The 21217-nt window shown below is 46.8% G+C and overlaps 1 protein-coding gene across 1 annotated transcript in view; it reads left to right on the plus strand.

The window, feature by feature from the left end:
* The first annotated feature begins 215 nt into the window (after window positions 1–215).
* ANTXRL (ANTXR like) overlaps window positions 216–21217 on the plus strand; it is a 38236-nt gene continuing 17234 nt past the window's right edge. Inside the window, 9 exon segments of the mRNA XM_039233730.1 lie at window positions 216–675; window positions 10791–10862; window positions 12169–12240; window positions 15954–16035; window positions 16137–16170; window positions 17188–17267; window positions 17344–17412; window positions 17764–17844; window positions 17938–17998. Coding sequence (XP_039089661.1) covers window positions 401–675; window positions 10791–10862; window positions 12169–12240; window positions 15954–16035; window positions 16137–16170; window positions 17188–17267; window positions 17344–17412; window positions 17764–17844; window positions 17938–17998 — 826 coding nt within the window. The 5' untranslated portion in view covers window positions 216–400.

Below are 21217 nucleotides of genomic sequence, written 5' to 3' on the forward strand. Positions count from 1 at the left end.
AGGCAGAGTTTTGGAGACTTTACTGGCCATCTGTGAGGGTTTAGGATAAGAGACAATGGAGGCCTCACCTTATCCCCCCCCATCCGAAGATCCAATGACTCCTGCCTGGGGTTGTCAACAGGCAGGACACTGAGCAGAGCCGCAGGTCACAAAGTCACCATGCCAACCCTCCTGTCCATCATAACAAGGCCTTCTGCCCCAGGGGCGCGGGGGAAGGGCCAGGAGATACTGGGCTCATTGCCCCAGAGCCAACCGCTTGCCTCTTCTGCCCAAAGGGCAGGTAGCAGGTGGAGGCTTGAAGTGGGCCTTGGAAAAGTGCTGGAGGGAGCCAAGGCGGAGTCCCCGAAGGCAGCCGACCGAGGTGGCCGCGTGCAGCAGCTCCAGGAGGGCGGCCAGGAAAATGGGGGGCCACGGCCTGGGCGTGCCAGGCCCCGCGCTGTTCCTGCTACTGGTGCTGCGGCCTCCGCTGATGAAAGCCGGAAGTTTGCAGCACAGCGTCTGGGGCTCCAAAGACCTGCATGGCCTCGCTCCGAGCAGGAGAACCCTCCACCACCACCTCCGTCCAGATGGGGGAACCGTCCACCACTTCCGCGGCCACTATTCCCATAAGAGCCGAGTAAAAGAAACATCGGAATCCTGCCAGAGCGCATATGACCTTTACTTCATCTTGGATAAGTGAGTGCGCCTCCTGCCCTACCCAGTGCCCCAGGGTGGTGTGGTCCCTGAAGTCAAGAGGCGCAGGTCGTGGCCAAAGGGGACGCCAGCTTCTGTGAGCCAAGGGATGGAGGGTAACCTTGGTCAGAACCAAGGGACTTCTGTGTCCCCCCGCTCCCCCCCACCTTGTTCCTGAGGCAGAAGGAATGCCTCCAAAATTTGTTCTCTGGGACTTTTCCCATTGGAGAGGAAAAAGAGCCGCCATAGGGTTTCTGGGTGGTTCTCAGCCCCCCCCCCCCCCCCAGCATGGCCTGGATCTGTGGCCTGCATGTCCCTTAAATAGCTGGAGAGGCAGGAGATTGCTAGGAGTTCCTTCTCAACAGTTGTTAGAAGCTCGCTGGGCTTCAGTTTCTGCCTGAGGTTTTTTGCTTGCTTATGTTGTTTTCCTCCCAAGTGGGTTTTATTTTACAGGCCCCCAGAGAGATTACGTGTTGCTTCTACTGGGCATTTTCATAGTGTCACAGTGTGGAAAGTCCTTTGTTTTCCTAGGTACCTGGGTGGCACGGTCGGTTAAGCATCTGACTCTTTTTTTCTTTTTAATGTTTTATTATTTATTTATTTTTGAGAGAGAGAGAGACAGACAGAGCATGAGCAGAGAGAGGGAGACACAGAATCTAAAGTAAGCTACAGGCTCTGAGCTGTCAACACAGAGCCCAGTGCAGGGCTCGGACTCACGAATGGTGAGATCATGACCTAAACCGCAGTTGGGTTCTTAATGGACTGAGCCACCTAGGCACTGCCCGTGTCTGACTCTTGATTTCTGCTTAGGACACCATCTCATGGTTCTTGAGATCAAGTACCACAATAGGCTCTGCCCTGACACAGGGAGCCTGCTTGGGATTCTTTCTCCTCCTCTCTTTCTGCCCCAACCCCCCTCAAAATATATAAATAAACTTTAAAATTTAAAAGAAAAGAAAGAAAGGAAGGAAGAAAGTCCTTTGTTTTCCTCTCAAGGGTTTTGCTTTCTTCTTCAACTGCTTAAAGACTAGTTACAGTTTGTGGGCACTTTCAGAACAGTTAGATCTGACCCGATATTGTCCAGGGAAGCTGGACACCTTGGGGCCCTCAAAAGGGGACAGATCTTCATGCTTGGAGAGGTTGGTTCCATTTGCAACTTGTCTGTTGGGTTGAGAACGAACTTTACTGAGTCAATGCTATCAGTGGTATGACTGTCGATAATATCATTGAAGCACATTTTGGTTTCCAAAGCCCTTTTCACAGCACTCCTGTCATCCTCAAAGCCATCCCAGAATGTAGGGTAGGGAGGAATTTGCATTTGCGATCTCATGGAAAGGGGGAGGCATCTAGAGACTGGATGAAGTAGTCCCAAGGCTGGTGGGGGTGGCAAGACTCGGCTTCCTGTGTGCCCTGATGGCAGGCGGCATCCCAGGCTGTACTGCCTCTGATTCCTTCTATTCTCCATGGAAGCTGATGACTAGGGGGATGTGTGCCTAGCCACCAGCAGAGATGGGAACCACCCTGCCCACTGGAATAAATCCTTCCTCACCGTCTTGTGAAGGAACTTCTAAGTTGCCCTGGGCAGGTCTTGCCTCAGTGATACTTGACACAGCCAAGGGGGATAGCGATTTCTCTCTCAGGCATTAGGGCTGGGGTAGAAAGTCATTAAGGGGGTTGACAGCCTTTCTCTGGGTCATTCAGTCTTGACAAGCCAGAATAGCAAGTGTCAGGACTAAATCCTGCTGGATTGTGCAGATAGGAAGAGCTGAGGGTGCCCATGAAAGAGCCTTTACACACCCCTTTCTCAGCCTCAGGCCATCAGTTAAAGAGTCCAGCTAGATCCTACCTGCAGCTTGCCAGACCAGGCTTGTCTGAAACCATAATGAACTCCTCAACCCCAGGGATAGAGCACCATCTCCCTGGGGCCTATGCACACTCAGTCTGGTTGAAGAAGGCTTTACACTTCCTTTGAGGGCCAGCTTGATGAGGAATTCCTGGAGGGTGAGGGCATACTCGCTAAGGCACTTCTCTCTGTTGCTCTTGGGGAAAGGGGAATAATGACCACTGAGTGCAAGTCAGACAGACAGCACTCACCGGTTATGGGCCCCTGAACAAATTGCTTCACCTCTGTGTGCCTCAGGGTCCCCATATGTATGATGGGGATCTTCATACCCACCTCACCAGGCTGTGATGAGGATGAAGGGGAATTTGGAGGTAGTTTGCCCAGCACAGCATCAGATAGAATTGTGGAGGATGAGTATAAAATGCTACTAGAGAAGGCAAATCATGCACACTGGGGCTGGGGACTCCCCAGCACTGCAGGGGCCCCTCTCCTCCCTGGCTCTGCCTTCTTCTGACGTGCCCTTTGGGGTGGTGGGGTAGGGGTCAAATGCCTCTGCTTCATGACTCTCTGCGAGGTTCTCTGGGACCTCTCACGCATGTGATAAGCAGTTCTGTTCATTCATTCATTCCCTTAACAATTCATCCACTCACAAATAATGACTGAGCAACTGTTCTATGTCAGTCACTGGGCGTGGGGATAAGGCATCAAACAGCCTCCTGGAGTTTCCATGAGAGAGGAAAGAAATAAAAAAGGAGAGGAAGTAGTGTGTTAGATGGGATAAGCACGGGGCTGGGGGTGGGGATGGGAATCAGGGCAGGAAGATGGGAAGTGCTGAGGGAGGGCCTATTCTGAATAGGTGGCCAGGGAAGGTGGGGCTGACAGACTAGAAGGTGAAGGGGGATGAGAGGGTGTTTTTGAGCAGATGGGGCATGCCATTAGATCTTGGTCTGAAAAGATCACAATTGAAGGGCCCAAGGGCAGACCAGTGCGGGGGCGGGGGGGGGGGGAGGGGAAGGGGGTAGTATCTGGTGTAGGAATCTAGGAAGGAGATAATGGTGGTGTGGACCAGTAAGGTAGGGGTGAAGGTGCTGAGTGGCCAGATTCTGAATCTATTTTGAAGAATGTAGACAAATTAGATGAGGGAGGCCAGGTGCTGCTCTGTACTGGGGACAAGAGTAAAGGAGAAAGCAGCTTCATCACTGAGTCCTCCTCGCAACTGTGGGTAAATGTTATGACCCCTATTTCAAGGTGAGAGAAAGAAGCCACTCAGGGCCAGGAATGACCCCCTAAAGTCCTCAGATGGGAAGACATGGAGCAGGAGTTGAAACTCTGGAATGTGTTCCTCCAAAGCCCATTCCAAAACCCCTGAGGCTGAATGGGTCCCTGCAGTGGTTTCAGAAGCAAACATAGTGTGTCACCTGCAGGAAGGTCTTGAGTGGTTCACTCCCACCTTATTCATTAGACTCATTACTCATTTGTTCATACGGTAGGTTGAATTGGATGAAAACTAGTGTGCCCTGCTGTGTGCCTGCAGTATTTTCTGAGGCACCAGGGAGGTGGTGGGCCAGGGAGCTCCAGGCTGAGGGAGTGGCCAGTGCAAAGGCCTGAGCAGTGAGGCCCTCACAGGATCCTGGGGAGGTGGAGCAGGAAGGAGGGGAAGGGAAAGGGACTGGCCAATATTGAGGTCTTGAGCACATCTAGAGGTGTGTTTTTCACCTCAAGGGCATCTGGACATTATTGAAAGAATTGCTTTTATCAGAGGAGAAAAGGATCAGACCGTGTTTTCAAAAGCACCTCTTGGCTGCCTTGGGAAGGATGGATTGGAAGGGGAAGGGTGATAGCATGGCTGGAGTGGTAAAGGAAAGACTAGGAGGTCCCGGGAGGACTGTGAGGCTGGAGAAAAACAGGTAGGAGCCCAGAGCAAGTGAGCCTACTGAGAGGAGAATGGGCAGACAGAACCTAAGGAGCACCCACACGTGTGGTACCAGTGGAGGAAATGGGGTTGACATAGAGGAGAGAGGCAGAGCTTCAGGACCCATCCAGGCCAAGGACAAAGCCTGTGCAGGATGCTCATTAGGGGATGCCTTGACATCAATATCTGTGCAAGGGAATGGGCAAAAGTAGGATTCCGTGGAGCTTCAATGCAGACATGACAGACTCACCTGATTCATGGGGAGCTTTGAAACGAAAAGGTTCCCTCAGGGCTGTGCCAAGTTGGGCCAAATGACTGGGCCATCAGTCACTTCAGGCGGGAACCTCAGGAAGGGCCTGCTTTTAGGTAAGGTAAGAGGGTCTTAGAGGGGATGACAGCTGAAGGAGCATCCATACTCAGCATGTTTGTGTCCTCACAGCTTCTCCGCCAGCTCAGGTGCACAGAACAGGACAATGCAGGGCAGTCTGTTGATCTGCGCTCTACTTTTGATGAACTTTCCCATGTCTCTTATTTTTTCCTTCTCAGAAACCCTTACAACCCCCAAGCTAGCCATAGCTTATGTACTTTTGATGAGGACAGAAGTCATTGGAATCTGTATACATGAAACATTATTTCCCCATTCATCCCTCCCCAAATCCTGAGAACCTCTATTCTACTTTCTGTATCTATGAATTTGCCTATTCTAGGTAACTCACATAAGTAAAAATGTACAATAGTTTTTATTTTTTTTTTTATTTTTTATTTTTTCGACCAGGAAGTCATGTTTTTTAATTACTTTCCAAAATAGCTTACAAAGTTACTATCACACTAGTCTGTTTATTTCACAACATCCTATTCAAACTCTCTGTTATTTAAATCGCTATTAAATTATTCCTACAACTTTGTAATGGTTTTTTTTAGGTTATTTGTTTCCATTTGTTTTTGTTTTTTTTTTTTTAAATAGTTTATTGTCAAATTAGTTTCCACATGACACTCAGTGCTCATCCCCACAAGTGTCCTCCTCCATGCCCATCCCCCCCTCCCCCCCACATCCATCTGTCCTCAGTTTTTGTCAGCATTCAAGAGTCTCTCATGGTTTGCCTCTCTCCCTTTCCCCCACCATTTCCCCCCTTCTTCTCCCCCTTGTTCCTCCGTCAAGTTCCTCCTAATCCTCCTATACGTGCAAACATATGGTATTTGTCCTTCTCTGCCTGACTTATTTCGCTCAGCATAACACCCTCAAGGTCCATCCATGTTGCTACACATGGCCAGATTTCATTGTTTCTCATTGCCATGTAGTATTCCATGGTATAGATAAACCACATCTTCTTGATCCATTCATCTGTTGATGGACACTTAGGCTCTTTCCATGTTTTAGCTATTGTGGAGAGTGCTGCTATGAACATTGGGGTACATGTGCTCCTATGCCTCAGCATTTCTGTATCCCTTGGGTAAATTCCTAGCAGTGCTATTGCTGGGTCATAGGGGAGTTCTATTGTTAGTTTCCTGAGGAACCTCCACACTGTTTTCCAGAGGGGCTACGTACAATAGTTTTTAATTTCAATACAGTTTGGTTTATCTGTTTTTTCTTTTATGACCTGTGCTTTTGTTGCCCTTTCCAAAATACCGTTACCAAATCCAACAGCATGAAGCTTTCCCCCTATATTTTCTTCTAAAATTTTAATATTTTTAGCTCATACAATTTAAGGTTTTGATTCATTTGAATTAGTTTTTGTAGGTTACATAAGAGCTTAAGTGCATTGTTTTACATGTGGACATCCAGTTTTCCTAGCACCATTTGTTGAAAATATTGTCCTTTCCCACATTGAATGGCCTTGGCATCCTTGTCAAAAATCAGCTGAACATATATACGAGGGTTTATTTCTGTGCTCTTTTTTCTATTCCATTATTCTATATGTCTGTCTTTACTACACTATTTTGTCAGTACTACATTATTTTGATTATTATAGTTTTGTAATAATTTTGAAGCCAGAAAATGTGAGTCCGCAAACTTTGCTCTTATTCAGGTTTTCTTTTTTTAGCTATTTGAGGTCTCTTAAGATTCCATATGAACTTTGGGATGGATTGTTCAGTTTCTGCCAAAAAAAAAAGTCATTGACATTTTAATAAAGATTGCATTGAACCTGTAGATAGCCTTGGCTAGTATTGCCAGCTTGAGGATATGAAGTCTTCTAGTCCATGAATATGTGATGTTCTTCCAGTGATTTGTGTCTTTAAAATTTCTTTCAGCCATAGGGGCTCCTGGGTGGCTCAGTCAGTGGAGCATCTGACTCTTGATTTCAGCCCAGCCAATGGTCTCATGATTGTGAGATCGACCCCCACATCGGGCTTCACGCTGAGTGTGAAGCCTGCTTGGGATTCTCTCTCCACACCTGTCTCTCTCTGTCCCCTTCTCTAAATAAATAAATAAATAAATAAATGTTAAAATTTTTAAATTTATTTCAGCTATATATTATAGTTTTCAGTATACTAATCTGCCTTTTTGGTTAAATTTATTCATAAGTATTTTGCTCTGTTTGATAATATTATAAATGGATTTATTTTCTTAATTTCCTTTTTGGAATGTTCATTGTTAGTGTATATCAAAATGCAACTGATTTTTATATGTTAATTTTGTATCCTGCAACTAAGCTGAATTCTTTTATTAGCTCAGATAGTTTTTTGTGTGTGGAATCTAGGGTTGTTTTTTTTTTTTTTTTTTACAATTAAGATCATATCATCCAAGAACAGATATGATTTTACACCTTCCTTTTTAATTTGGATCCCTTTATTTTTTTCCCTTGCCTAATTGATCTGGCTAGACTTCCAGTACTACATTGAATTGAAATTAGAAAACTGGGCATTTTTGTATTACTTTTGATCTTGAGAAAATGTTCTGGTCTTTTACCATCAATATGTGGGCTTTTCATTTATGGCCCTTATTATGTTTCTCATAGAACATTTCTCTATTCCTAGTGGGAGTATTTTTATGAAGGAAGTATGTTGGATTTTTGTCAAATGCTTTTTCTACATCAATTGAAATGATCATGTAGTATGGACTTTTTTCAGTCTATTAATTTTGCTAATTCTATTATATTCTGTTAATACATTGTTTGAGTTTTGCATGTTGAACCATGTTTCCATCGCGGAAATAAATCCTACTTGGTCATGGAATAAAAATCTTTTAATATGCTGCTAAATTCAGTTTGCTAGATTTTTGATGTTGTTGAGGATGTTTGCACCCATATTCCTATAGGATATCAGCCTGTACTTGTAGTATTTGTCAGGCTTTGATATCATGGTAATTCAGGCCTCACTGAATGAGTTGGAAGTGTTCTTTCTTCTGCACTTCTTTGGAAGAATTTGGAAGGGATTGGTGTTACCTCTCCATTAAATGTTTGGTCACGCTACAATACCATCTGGTCCCAGGTTTTTCTTTTTTGGGAGATTTGTGATTACTGATTCGCCCTCTTTACTAGCTATAGGTCTATTCAAATTTTAGACTTCTTCATGTTTAAGTTTGGCAGGGTGCATGTTTCTGGAATTTATCCATTTGTTCTAGGTTTTCTAATTTGCTGGTATGTAATTATTCAGAGTAGTTTCTTATGATCCTATGTATTTCTATAGTGTCAGTTGCAATGTCTCCTCTTTTATTTCTAATTTAAGTTAAATTTATTTATGTCAGCACCTTTATTATTTTGTTTCTTATGCTAACTTTAGGCTTAACTCTGTTCTCTTTTCTTCCATGTCCTTGACATGTAAAGTAAGATATTTTATTTGACATTTTGCTATATTCTTAATATATGCATTTATCAGTATAAATTTTCCTCTCAGAACTCTCTTGCAGCATTCTGTAGGTTTTGCTATTTGTTTCTATTTCATTACCTTTAAGGTTTTCTTTTCTCATTTGGTTTCTTCTTTCATGCATTGGTTGTTCAAAAGTATGTTCTTTAATTTTCACATAAATGTAGATTTTTCATATTTCCTCTTGATTTTTTAATGTTTATTTATTTATTTTGAGAAAGAGAGAGTGAGAGCGCGCACAGGAAAGGGACAGAGAGAGAGAGAGAGAATCCCAGGTAGGCACCATGCTGTCAGTGCAGAGCCTGATGTGGGGCTTGATCTCATGAACCATGAGACCATGACCTGAGCTGAAACCAAGAGGTGGATGCTCAACCAACAGTGCCACCCAGGAGCCTCTTCCTCTTGTTTTTTCTTCCATGTAGTTGGAAAAGATATATGCTATGATTTAAGTGTTCTTAAATTTGCTAAGACTTGTTTTGTGTGTTATCATATGATCTATCCTGAAGAAGAATCTGTGTGGTTACTTGAAAAGAATGTGCATTCTGCAACAGTTGGATGAAATGCTCTATATATGTGTATTAAGTCCATTTGACCATGATATGGTTCAATTCTAATGTTTCCTTGTTGATTTTCCATCTAGATGATCTATCCATTGCGGAAACTGGGGCATTGAAGTTGCCTGCTATTATTATATTGTTATCTTTTCTCTCTTCAGATTTGTTAGTATTGCTTAATATATTTAGGTGCTCAGATGTTGTGTACATATGTATTTATGACTGTTATATCTTCTTGATGTATTGACCCCTTTATCATTATATAATAGCTTTCCTTGACTCCTGTTACCATTTTTGGCTTAAAGTCTATTTTGTCTGATATAAGTATAACTAATTTCTTTTGGTTTTCACGTGCATGGAATATCTTGAATTCCTTCATGGTGAACCTACTTGTGTCTTTAAAGCTTAATTAGTCTCTGGCAGAAAGCAATTAGTTGGGACTTGTGTTTTTATCCATCATTTTGCAGATTTTTCTTCTGGTAATATGACTCTGTTTCTAATAACATGTTAGTACTGATGCTGTTTTTGCTGTTCGAGGTTTACTCATTCTCTATTGACTTCTTATTATGAGGAAAGGGAATTAAGCTTTCTCGTAGCTCAGCTCCCCTATGTGATTTTTCCCTATCCTTTCTATTCTCCCAACATAGTTGTATCACTGAAGTGTTTTGGCCTCAAGCTTCAATGATAGCAATATCTTCAAACTTCTGCTAATCATCTCCATCTTCTTTTAAGAGTGAGTCACTAGAACATGACTGGAGCTCTCCATGCTAGAAGCCCACAAAGTTGCTTTCCATACTGCCTGCTTCCTAGGGATCTATAACTCCCTGTGGTATTTTCCATAGCCCATGAATACTCATGTGTGTCTATGTCCTAGAGTCTAAACCTTTCTTCAAAAGCATCACAAATTGGAAACTTCCCCAGACTGAGTAGGTGAATTGAAGACTCTTGTTTCCTGTAAATCTTCTTTGGAAGATCCTCTTCACACAGGCGGAAAACAGGAGAGTAAAGTAATGAGAAGGAGTGTGGAAAAGGTTACCATTAATTAAGAAAATTGTCTTGCACCTTAGCATGGAAGTGTCTGAGATAAAGTCCACATCATAGGTTGGTTGTCAGAGTCTAATAATTTGCTACCCAGCAATTGTCCAGCTCAGCCTGAGTCACCCTGATCTGCCTGGGTGCAATGGGTAGAGCATGGGTTTTGACATTAGATCTGGGTTCAGATCCGTGCTAACTATGGAAATTGTGGCAAATGCATTGACCTGTGAATCTCATCTGTAAAATGGGAATAATGCTGATATCACAGGATTGTTCTGGAATTGGAAATCATGCATGTAAAGTGCCTGGTACATACGTGTCCATGAATAATAATCCTGACATTATTAGAAACGTCTATCCTTAGCATGGAGGAGGGTGCTCGTGGGGATGAGCACTGGGTGTTATGTGGAAACTAATTTGACAATAAACTATTTGTAAAAAAAAGAAATGTCTATCCTTAGTTTTCTTATCATCTACTGACAGTTTTAGATATAGCCTAGAAAAGGCAGAAGGAATAATAGAAAGGAAAAGCCAAGAGCATTTTGTAGGGATGTGGTGCCGAAGAGCTCTGCCTCACACCCAGCCAAACACACCTTCAAGGAGCAGGGGAGGAGCAGACATCTGGGAGACAATGGACAACCAGGAGAGCCAACAAATCAGAATTGCTGGAGGGTTTACCAACCAACGCATCCCCCCTCATTTCTTGTTGAACAGTCCCACCTAGCATGACCAAGTATCCTGGTTTGCCACCAGAAGTCCTTCAATCTCTGAAGTCCCTCAGTCCCAAGCACACAGTCTCCTACAATGCACACTGATGAAAGTCACCACCAGGTGGGGGCCCACTGAAGTCACTGAGGATGTGTGGCAGACTTCAGCTATGTGGAGGAGAGTAGGGATAAGGAGATTGCTGAAGAGCCTGCAGGAGGGCAGACATAACTGATCCCTCTCACTCACGTTTCTTCATTTTCAGGTCAGGCAGTGTGAACAACAACTGGATGGACATTTACAACCTTGTGGAAGATTTGGTCAAGAAGTTTGAAAAGTATGGCTTCTCTGTGTTAATAGTGTGATTTCCTCTGCTAGACACAGCACAGAGCTGTTTGGACTCAGTGGGCATTGGAGTCCCTCTAGGCAGGAGCACAGAGTCTAGAGTGAAGTTCTGAAGCTGAAAAACGAATAACAGTGATTCCAAGGGACCCAGGAGGTTTACGTGGCGACTGCCTGAGAGTTAGGCCATATGACTGGGGACACAGTCTGCCTTTGAGGACCTAGTAGATTAAGAAACAGGCAGACCAGTAACATAATTGAACATCTGGCTTAAGGTGTCAGGGGCCAAAAGAAAAGGCAAAGGATTTATATGACAAGCTTAAGGATAAAGCAAGAATTTTAATTCAAGGATGACTTCCCAGAAGATGTGGCAACATTAAGTAGGCTTTGATGGATGGGAAAGACAGGGTAACAGGAACCATCAAGGAGACTTCTTGTGGAGTGAGTAGTCTGGCAGCAGAGTAGGTTTAACTCAAGGAAGGGCTGAGAGATGAGGCTGCGCATGTCAGGTTGGAGCCATGGCTGTAGCAGCCCATAATGCCAGCCCACAAGGCCTAGATCTCCTGCTGTGAGCAATAGGGAGCACAAGATGATTCTTGATTGGAGGTCTGACATGATTAGGGTGGTGTGTTAAGAAGAAAAGTCTGGCAAAAGTGGGTAAAATGAGTGGGAACAAGAGCTAAAAGCAGTAGGGAGTTCAGCTAGGGACCTATGGTACCAATTTAGCCAAGGGATAATAAGGGTCAGCAAACCAGAAGACTGGCAAGGAGCAAGAAAGAGGGGGATACATATGAATGGCTTCCAAGGGGGAAAATAATTTCTTTGAGATGAGAAGAGTTGAGGTGGGGAAGACAGGCAAGGAAGGAAGAGCAGTGAAGCTCCAAAGAATGTTACAAGAAGAGAGGCCAAATGGGAGTCCCTCCTGCAGGAGTGTGTAGATGTCTGTCTCCTGCATGTGGCTGTCTGTGTGAGCACCTATCTGTGTGAGTGCCTGTGTGTGTGTGTGCATGCACACATGCATGTGCACATGAGAGAGAGAGACAGGCAAATAGACAAACATTACTGGGGTGTTGTAAGTGTAAGGATGGACGCTCCTCCCTCCCTTCCAGGAAGGCCACACATCTTACAGACCTCAGAATTCCTTACTAAGGTTATAGGAAGTTCTGGGGTTTGGGAAATGAACCCCAGAGTATAAGAAATGGGGTGGGACAGGGAAACTGTCATGCACCCCTCCCTGGCTGCTCACTCATCATTTGCAGCCTGTGTTGATGACTTCTCACAAGCATGTGCTTCCTTCCCAGCCCGAAAATGCGGATATCCTTCATCACCTACTCCACAGAGGGCCACACCATCATGAAACTCTCCTCAGATAAGTAAGTGCGACGTTGACCCCCAAGACAGGCCCAGTGGGTGAGACTGATGAGACAGCCAGGGAGAAAATGGGTCCCTTGAGATCACAGTGGGGAACCTACTGGTATGCAGCCTACTGGGCAGGCCTGGACTCCCATCATTGTATACCATGATACCCAGCTTTAGCTCCCCTGCCCTCTCAGACCCCTGGCTGCTCTGATAATGGCCGACCCTGTACAGCTAGACCATCTCCACCTCTTCTAAGCTTTGCCTTTCACCTGCCTGAGTCCTCTCTGCATTCTTCCCTGTTCTTAGAATGGGCTGGCTGTGAGAACTCCCAGAATTTTTTGGAGCAGGTGTATGTCTTCTTTATGAACAGTGACCTGCATTAAGGACCTGCTGTTGTGTGTCAGTCTCTACCCTGGGCCAGTGGGAATTCCAGTGAGGCAAAGTCATAACCAGGGAGAAGAGGATGAGCAGCATCAAAGTATTGATGGTCTCAGTGAAGGGGATCTTGCTCCTTAAGTGGGTCTGAGATACAGGAGCCCAAGAGTAGGGTCCTAAACATCAGGCTGGGATTTGATACTTGAGAAAGGCATGAGCACATCCTAAGTTCGCCTTGATGGGTCCACCAGTTTTCCCAAAGACCTGTAAGCTGGGGGTTATGGAGCTTCTGAATAGCTGGTTAAAGAGGTTAAGATTCTCAAAGGTACAAATGATTGGAGCCCAATCCAGAGAGAGTTAAACATCAAAGAGAGGTTAAGCACCGTTAGAACTAGATGGGTCCCAGTATTTGTGGCACAGAGCTGCCATTCAGGACCATGGAAAGAAGCCAAGAGCAACAGAGTGAACAGCCAGCCTGCAGGGGAGGGGTGTGGTGGTATCAGTGCTGGAGACAGCACTCTCCTACCTGACTCCGGGACAAGCAGGGAGAGGATTGGCTGCTTCGAGCACTAGTGGAGGCACCAATTTGTGCATAGGTGGGGTTTTGCATTAGGACAGAGAGACCTGAGTGGGGTTGAAGTGGAAGGAAGCAATTCCATTGGGAGAGACACTGGCAGGTGGCAGAGAGCTGCAGGGCTGCTGGGCAGGGGACTCTGGAGGAGGAGCTGCGCACTGGGGAAGGGAAGACCTCTGCCTCCTCCAAGGTGGGGGGCTCAGGGCCCAGATGTGAGAATCTGTGTGGGGGCTCAGGGCGGCCCCACCTGGTTCTCTCTGGAGAGTGAACACAGTGACATCTTCCCCAAACCGGGGTTCAGGAGTGGGAGTGGGGCCTAGGGGAGTGGAAATGGTGTGACATTGGTGGGAAGGGGCGAGATGTGCAGATGGAAAGACAGCTCACACTGAGATCAGGTCCTTAAAGCTACCAGCTCCCCAAAACCCACAGGACCTTGATTGGAGCTGGGTTTAGCCTGAGATTTGCCTTCCTAAACATGCCCCACTGCCTAGGAGTTGAGGAGGCCTGTGGCAGGGAGCCTGGGAGGGGTTGGCATGCAGGGAGAATCCAGGAAGGGACACTAGAGCCTGATATAGGTGTGATCCTGGAGGATCTGCAGAGATCAGGGAGCAGGGCTGGGACCCTGCTTGATGCTTTCTGAGCCCTTTCTGCTAGGACAGAGTAGGCTGAGGAGACACGACCTAAAAGGGGGCTTCTTCTGGATTCTGGAGAAGCCAAGGGCATAGGGTCTAGGAAGCCCCCAGAGTTGATGGCAAAGATGATGATGACAGGGAAGATGTGGAAGGGATCCAAGGGGTTGAGACAGGTATTAAAGAGTAAGGACTGCTAGAGACAAGGAGCTGGTGTCCCCTCCATGGACAGAGCAGGGAGCAGGGTTGGAGGGGCAACAATCCCTGGGGAGAACCCGCTTGGGCAAGAACAATGCCTGGCCTGGAGGCTCCTGGGCCAGACACTGAGAAGGGCTGGAAGAAAATCTTCCAGGATGTGGTGAAGAAGGGAGAGTGCTTCTGCTGGGCGGGACAGCACCTGGTTTGGCCTCCACTGGCCATGGGTGCCAGGCCTCACCTCCTGGGCCGGGCAGGGCTGGGCCTGGGGCTCTCAGGTCTCACGCCACAGCAACATCTCCACTCCCCACAGTGAGAAGCCCTCTCAGGGCCCACGCTCTGCTAGCCTTGCTGTGCCAGCTCGGCTTGTCACATGGGATAAGTCTGAACCTGGGCCCCCAGTCCCACCTGTGAAATCCCCCTTAACAGCGGCTGTGTGGCCACATACCCATGGCAGCCAGCAGATCACTGCCCTTCCACCTGCATGGGCAGCCCTCAAGCCACTTCCCCAGCTTTTGGCCTTTTTCTTCAGGAGCACATGAACCCAGGAGCCCTAGCGCTCTCATCAAGCAACTTGCTACTTCCTTTGGCACCAGTTCAGAAGGGAAAGTGGCCTGGTCGGGGCCACTTTGGGGGTGGGGGATGAGCCAACCTCAGGGGTCTGTGGCAGGAGAAGATGGGACAGGGCAGGGGCGTCAGCAGGATGACCTCTTCCAAACTCAGCCTTACCTGCTGAAGGAAAGTGTGTCTCCCCGAGGGACCCACTATGTGCTAGCAGTCCTGCCAGTCACACCGTGAGTGTAGACTCACAGTGGCACACCCAGGAGTGTGCCCCACAGTCACCCTGGACAGTCAAGGCAGGGCCCTTGAGGGTCCCCCAGGTAGTGTGCCTGAGACTGCGGTGAGTGCAGAGAAAGCCAGGCCATACCCACGGGAGCAGCAGAGCAGCGTCCCCCAGCCCATGCTCACCAGATGGGGGACAGAGGAGGTCTGAGCAAGTCCTGTCCATATTAAGGACTCAGTGCATAAGACCATGACCAGGCTATTTGACTTGTGTCCTGCCCTGACCAGGCAGGTCTGTACAATGCACAGTGGCTCCAGGACAGTTTAAGGTTGTTTTGTTTTTGTTTTTGTTTTTGTTTTTTTTAATTGAAGTATGCTGACACACATTAGTTTTACATCAGTGTTAAGCATATAACACAGTGACTTGACTCTTCTATACATTATGCTGTGCTCACCACAATTGTAGCTACCATTTGTCCCCTTACATTATTATAAAATCCTTGACTATATTCCCTTTGTTGTAGCTTTCATTCCTGTGACATTTCATCTCATAATCTGAAGCCTGTATCTCCCACCACCCTTCATCCCTTCTGTCCATCCCCACTCTCCCCTCCCCTCTGCAACCACCAGATAGTGCTCTGTATTTATGAGTCTATTTCTGATTTTTGTCTGTTTACTGCTTTGTTTTGTTTTTTAGATTTCACATATAAGTGAAATCATATAGCATTTTATCTTTCTGTCTGACTTAATCATTTGGCATACCATCTTCTAGATCCATCCATGTTGTTGGAAATGGCAAGACCTACTATTTTTTATGGCTAAATAAAATTCCATTGAATGTATACACCACATCTTCTATATCCATCTATCACTGGACACTTGAGTTGCTTCCATACCTTGGTCGTTGTAAATATTGCTGCAATAAACATAGGGGTGCATGTATCTTTTTGAATTAGTGTTTTCAATTTCTTTGTGTAAATACCCAGTAGTAGAATTACTGGATCAGATGGCATTTCTCTTTTTAATATTTTGAGGAACCTCAAAATAATTTTGCCCACAGTGGCCACACCAGTTTGCATTCCCACCAGCAGTGCACAAAGGTTAGCTTTGGGCTCTTTTTAATAGTCAACACCTCATACCACCACAATCCCTTTTCTGATTTCTTTTTCAGAAATGTAATACGTGATGGTCTTAGTAAACTTCGGAATATAGTGCCTACTGGAGCCACAAATATGCATGAAGGATTTAAAAAGGTACCAAATCTAGAGCTTTGAGGATCTCTGCTTTATGGAGTCCTTAGAGTATTCTGGGTCCTCCCATCGCCCTCCTCCAACACTCCTTCATTTCATTGCAGGCAAATGAGCAGATTCGTGAAGCAAACTCTGGAGGTAAGCTTCCCGGTGACTTCATTGCAGGCAGGACAGAGGCAGGCCTGGGCCTCAGCGAGGTCTGGTGCAGACCCTCCTCAGCCCCTTCTGGCGCTGACTCTTGGAGCAAGGTGCTTGCCCTCTCTGTGCCGCAGGTTTCTCCTCTGTACAGTGAGGATGAAAACCACCCCAGTGATGTGTCTCAGACCCACATGGGATCATGTGCATACCTTCTAGGCTCTTGGTAACTGTGAGGTGACTGACCTACACTTGGGCTGCCTGAACAAGAAAACAGGAAGCCAGGGGCACCAACAGCAGACAGGATCCATTTTCGGAAAAAAGAGCTGGATTTCCCCCTTGCTGCCCACTTTGTCTCCATCACATCTCTGGCCTTGACGCCTTTTCCCTGTGGTTCCTTCCCTTTGGTTGATGTCATTCTGTGACTGTTTCCAACACTGGAAATGGCTGTGCTCTGCTCAGAACCATATTCATCTAGTTTACAGCTGCAGTCCTTGCCAGCAAACAAGCACAGGCCTGGTAGGGAAGGCACTGAGCTGGAAATGGCATCTGCAGCCTGAGAGCCTCTAACCTCACCTTCTGGACCCCTGGGCCTGCAGATACAGCAGGTCTTCCTGCAGGCGCTTCCCTGAGCCAGAGCCACGTCTTCCACTGAGCTGCAGGACACCTTGTACGGTCGAGTCTGACTGTCACTCCATTTGCTCATCCAAAAGGCTGATGCTTGTCCAGTGAGGTCAATGGTGTTGCCTTTCAGGGCAAAGGTTGTATGTCTGGTCATCATGACATTTCAGTAGGAAGGGCCAGAGCAGGACTCAGTACCATCTATAACGTGGGTCCTGGCTAAGGCCCTCCTCCCCTAGGACTGGACTGCTAGCCCTCCAGGCACTTCTGAGAGTGGGTGCTTATGCCGGGTGCCTGTACTCTGGAGGAGGAGGTATGAGGAGCAGTGCTATGGACCCAGCAGCCTTCAGAGTATCATTTGGGTGCCTTTACTGACCAGGCCACTCACTTTTTCTGCAGAAGAAAAAGTTTCCTCCATGATTATCTCTCTGACCGATGGAACACTGGAGCCAGCGGCCTTTGACGAGACTAAGTCCGAAGTGAGTCCAGTCCATCATTACCAGTATTTTGCTCTGCATATTTGGTGATTTATACTCAACACTTTCGTTCTCTTAGGCTGCAAAGTCTCGGGAAATGGGGTCAACTGTTTAAGCCATTGGTGTAAAAGACTATCAGAAAGACCAGGTAATTCCAAACAGGTAACTAGGTGCCACTTGTGAGCCTAGATGTGGAACTTTCAAAGGCAGCTTTCCCAGGGTTGCCTGAGGATGCTCCTCTAACCCACCCCTAGTGTCTGGACAACAGATAGCCACTCCAGAAATGAATAACAAGTGTCATGTCAAAACCTCCACACCCAAAGTGCAGGTGTAAGGGCTTTCCCTTCCCTAACGATGGGCTTCTGGCCAAGTCTTTGATTTTGTTGTTAGACTCCTCAGAGTCTAACATGGCATGAAATAAGAGACTTCCTCCTGGGATGGGGACTTCTGTGTCCTTATCCCCTATCTATGCGCCCAAGACACCTCCTCTCCCTTGTAGCTATTGGAAATTGCAGACAGCCCGCAACACATGATTGGAGTGAACAATGGATTTAAGGAACTAAAATACGTCGTAGAACCAGTGAGTAAGAGTTGTGAGAAAGGGGATAGGGTGACCTCTCGCCACAACCTCCCGGGCACTGTCCCTGACCTGCCACGCCTCTTTCTCTTCCAGCTTTCAAGTAAGGCATGTATTGAAATTACAGACGTGGAGCCTTCCAGTTTTTGTGCAGGAGGTAAGAGCTGGAGTCACTGTTGTAAACACAGGGAGGTATGTTGTGAGTGTGTGCTGTGTGTGTGGTGGGTGTGATGTGAGCATGCAGTTTCAATGTGTGGTGTGTGAATGCATGGGTGGTTGTATAGAAGTGTGCATTGGGTATATAAGTGTATCATTTTGTGAGGTGTTGGTGTCAGGGATGATGTGTGGGTATGTGTGTAATTCTTTTGGGGTTGGTTGGTTGGTTTTTATTTATTTTTGAGACAAAGAGCATGAGTAGGGGAGGGGGAGAGGGAGAGGGAGACACAGAATCTGAAGCAGGCTCCAGGCTCTGAGCTGTCAGCACAGAGCCTGATGTGGGGCTCGAACCCATAAACCATGAGATCATGACCTGAGCTGAAGTCAGACACTTAACTGACTGAGCCACCCAGGCACCCATGTTTTTGCTTTTGACATAATTTATATATACCTCTCTGTATAAGTTTAAAATATACCATGATTTCACATAACATATTGCAAAATGATTACCACAATAAGTTTCATGTTATAACTTTTTTAAATATCAAAACCAAAAAATTTAAGAAATAAGAAAAAGTATATTTGGAAAGCCCTCAATAAAATGCTAACAAATGGAATCCGAAACATACGAAAATAACAGTACATCAATACTAATTAGGGACAACCCCAGCAATGCAAGTCAATTCAGTATTTGAAACATCAGTGTAACTTACCACACCAGAAACATGAAGAAGGAGAAACATGATTATCTCAACGGATGAATAAAAGAATTGGATACAGCTCAACGGCCAGCATCATACTAGGAACAAAGCCCGACTAAAGGCATCCACACAAATACAGCTAACCACACACCCAATAGTTATATGGGGAACACCTCTCCCTGAGATCGGGGATTTCACAAGCATGCCCTCTCTCCCTCTCCAGAGGTCCCTGAGTCAGTCTGGTGAGGACGTCCTGGGCCATGACTTGTGCTAGAAGCCCCCTCCCTGTGATGAGTTCTGTGTGTACAGGCTTAATGTCTCATCGTGGGGACGGGTACTGCTGAGGAGGATGGAGAAGCACACTTACTCCACTGGCAACAGCACGTGCAGCTGGGTCCAGGCGGCTGCAGGCCCGAGGCTGGGTCTGGCCTCTGTGTTCTTAACTATAAGGCTAGAGTGCAGTAGACCGTAGGGTCAGACACAGCTGTGTTCAGATCTGGCTCTGCTGCCCATGGACATGCAACCTGGAGCAAATTACCAAACCTCTGTGAGCCCCGCTTTGGTCTCCAACAGCACCCACTAGCAGATCTCTTGTAAGCAGTAAGGCCGGTTGATTTTGCAAGGACTGGCACAGGATCTAGAAGCTGGGAAGCCCTAACCAATAGTAGTGGTACTAATATTCCCATCATCATTGATGCCACTGCCCCAAGGCTGAACTCATGAGGAGGGAGTGGCAAAATCACCGGAATGAAAGCATCCCCAGCTGAGCCAGCAGTTGGCAGTAGCTGTCTGACTCTTCCCATCTTCATAACCACCTTGCAGTGCAAGGCTGGAGGTGGGCAGGAGACCCCACACAAGTAGGCTCTTGTCCTGCTTCTGCTGTAAAGCACCCAGCCAGACAGCCGACCTGACAGCTTCATTTCTCTGATTATGTCCCCTGCACACACATACACACACAGGTCACGGCATCTGAGCAGCTTGCCAAACTGCAGGTGCAAACGTCAGTCATTGTTCATCCCCCATGGCAGCCTGGCCGGGGTTACAGGTGCCTACCACACACCCGCTGACAGCTTAGCTCAGCATTTCCTGCTCTGGCCTTTTTAAATTGTTGCCTTCTTGACGAAAGCTGCCACACAACATGATGGTCACTTGGAGGCAAAGCTCCAGGCAGGAACCGGACCCCAAATGAAATAGAAGGAGCCATTTCATCAGGCTGTCATTTGAAATAAATCAGCGGGCCAGGGCGCCTTGGGAAGCAGCCAGACAGGGGATGAGCACGAGGCTCCCGGCCTCTTCCGTCTTTCAGGACGCTCTCCGGGGTGAGGCAGAGGCCTCTGCTGGCCTTCCTGCCTCTAGGCCTGTGCTCCAGCCCATCCTCTGCACAGGGCCTGGGGGCACTGAGAAGGCCCCTTCCCCAAACCCAGGCTGGCCTGGGAGTCTGAGGCCCCTAGCCTCACAGCAGGGCCGGCCAGGTCCTCCGTCAGCTCTCAGGCTAGGGGTGGCACTAGGCTTCCTGCAAGCCCCCCTCCCCCACTTTACAGGGTCCGTCCTACCCATCCTTTGATGCCACACTCACAGGAGGCCCACGCTTGTCCCTTTCTTGGTTCACTGGCCCTTCTGGATTCCTGCAGCCCTTGGTCTGTCCTTCTCGTTAGTCACTTCTCACCTTGAATGTGCCGTGACTTCTGCTTGGCTGTGTCACAGTTTATTCTTATCAGTCAGTTCCTTGATGTGTTACTAACCTTTTACGAAGGAAATTTTCAAACCTACAGCAAAGTGGAAACAACCGTACGATGAACACCCCTGTCTCCACTCTCTGGGTTTTGCAGTTAATATTTAATATCTCAGCATATTTCTTTACTGTTTACCTATCCAGGGTACTTCCCCCCCCAACTCACACCCACCCACCCACACGCATACCCATACCCAATCCCCCCCCACACACAATGCATCTTATTTTTTTATGTGTTTAAAGTCAATTACAAACATTAGGCTACCTCACTCCAAAACCAGCCATTCTGCATATCTATATTTATACAAATATTTCTTAAGAGCTCTCCTTAAATTGCAGCAAAGTTTAGTGTATCATTTGATGACTTCTGAAAAATGCACACCCCAGAAAGACAGAATGTACCATTGTCCCTAGAAAATCCCCTCAGTTCACTTGCCAGGCAATCCTTGTCCCCAATCCATATTCTTCTCAGTTTTTACCTCCATAAGCAGTTTGCTCCTTTAAAATATCTTCTCAGGAGACTCATGCAGTATGAACATTGTGTTTAAACATTCTGTTTGGCCACTCATCTCGGCTCCGTGGTTTGGAGATTCATCACTCCTGTTATGTTTGCTGGGTATGCTTGGATTTTTGTGTGTGGGAAGAAGGCTAGAGGTGGCACCTTCTCATTGTTTTTCCTGTGTGTGGCTGGCCCAGAGTGAGTGTCTACAACAGCCAGGGCACATCAGTGGTGGCACATAGTAGGGCACAAGGCAGAGGCAGGCTTTCCTCTGAGAGTCGGTGGACA

Source organism: Hyaena hyaena, unplaced genomic scaffold, assembly GCF_003009895.1.
Source record: "Hyaena hyaena isolate Hyena2069 unplaced genomic scaffold, ASM300989v1 scaffold_78, whole genome shotgun sequence".
In the NCBI taxonomy this organism is placed as follows: domain Eukaryota; kingdom Metazoa; phylum Chordata; class Mammalia; order Carnivora; family Hyaenidae; genus Hyaena; species Hyaena hyaena.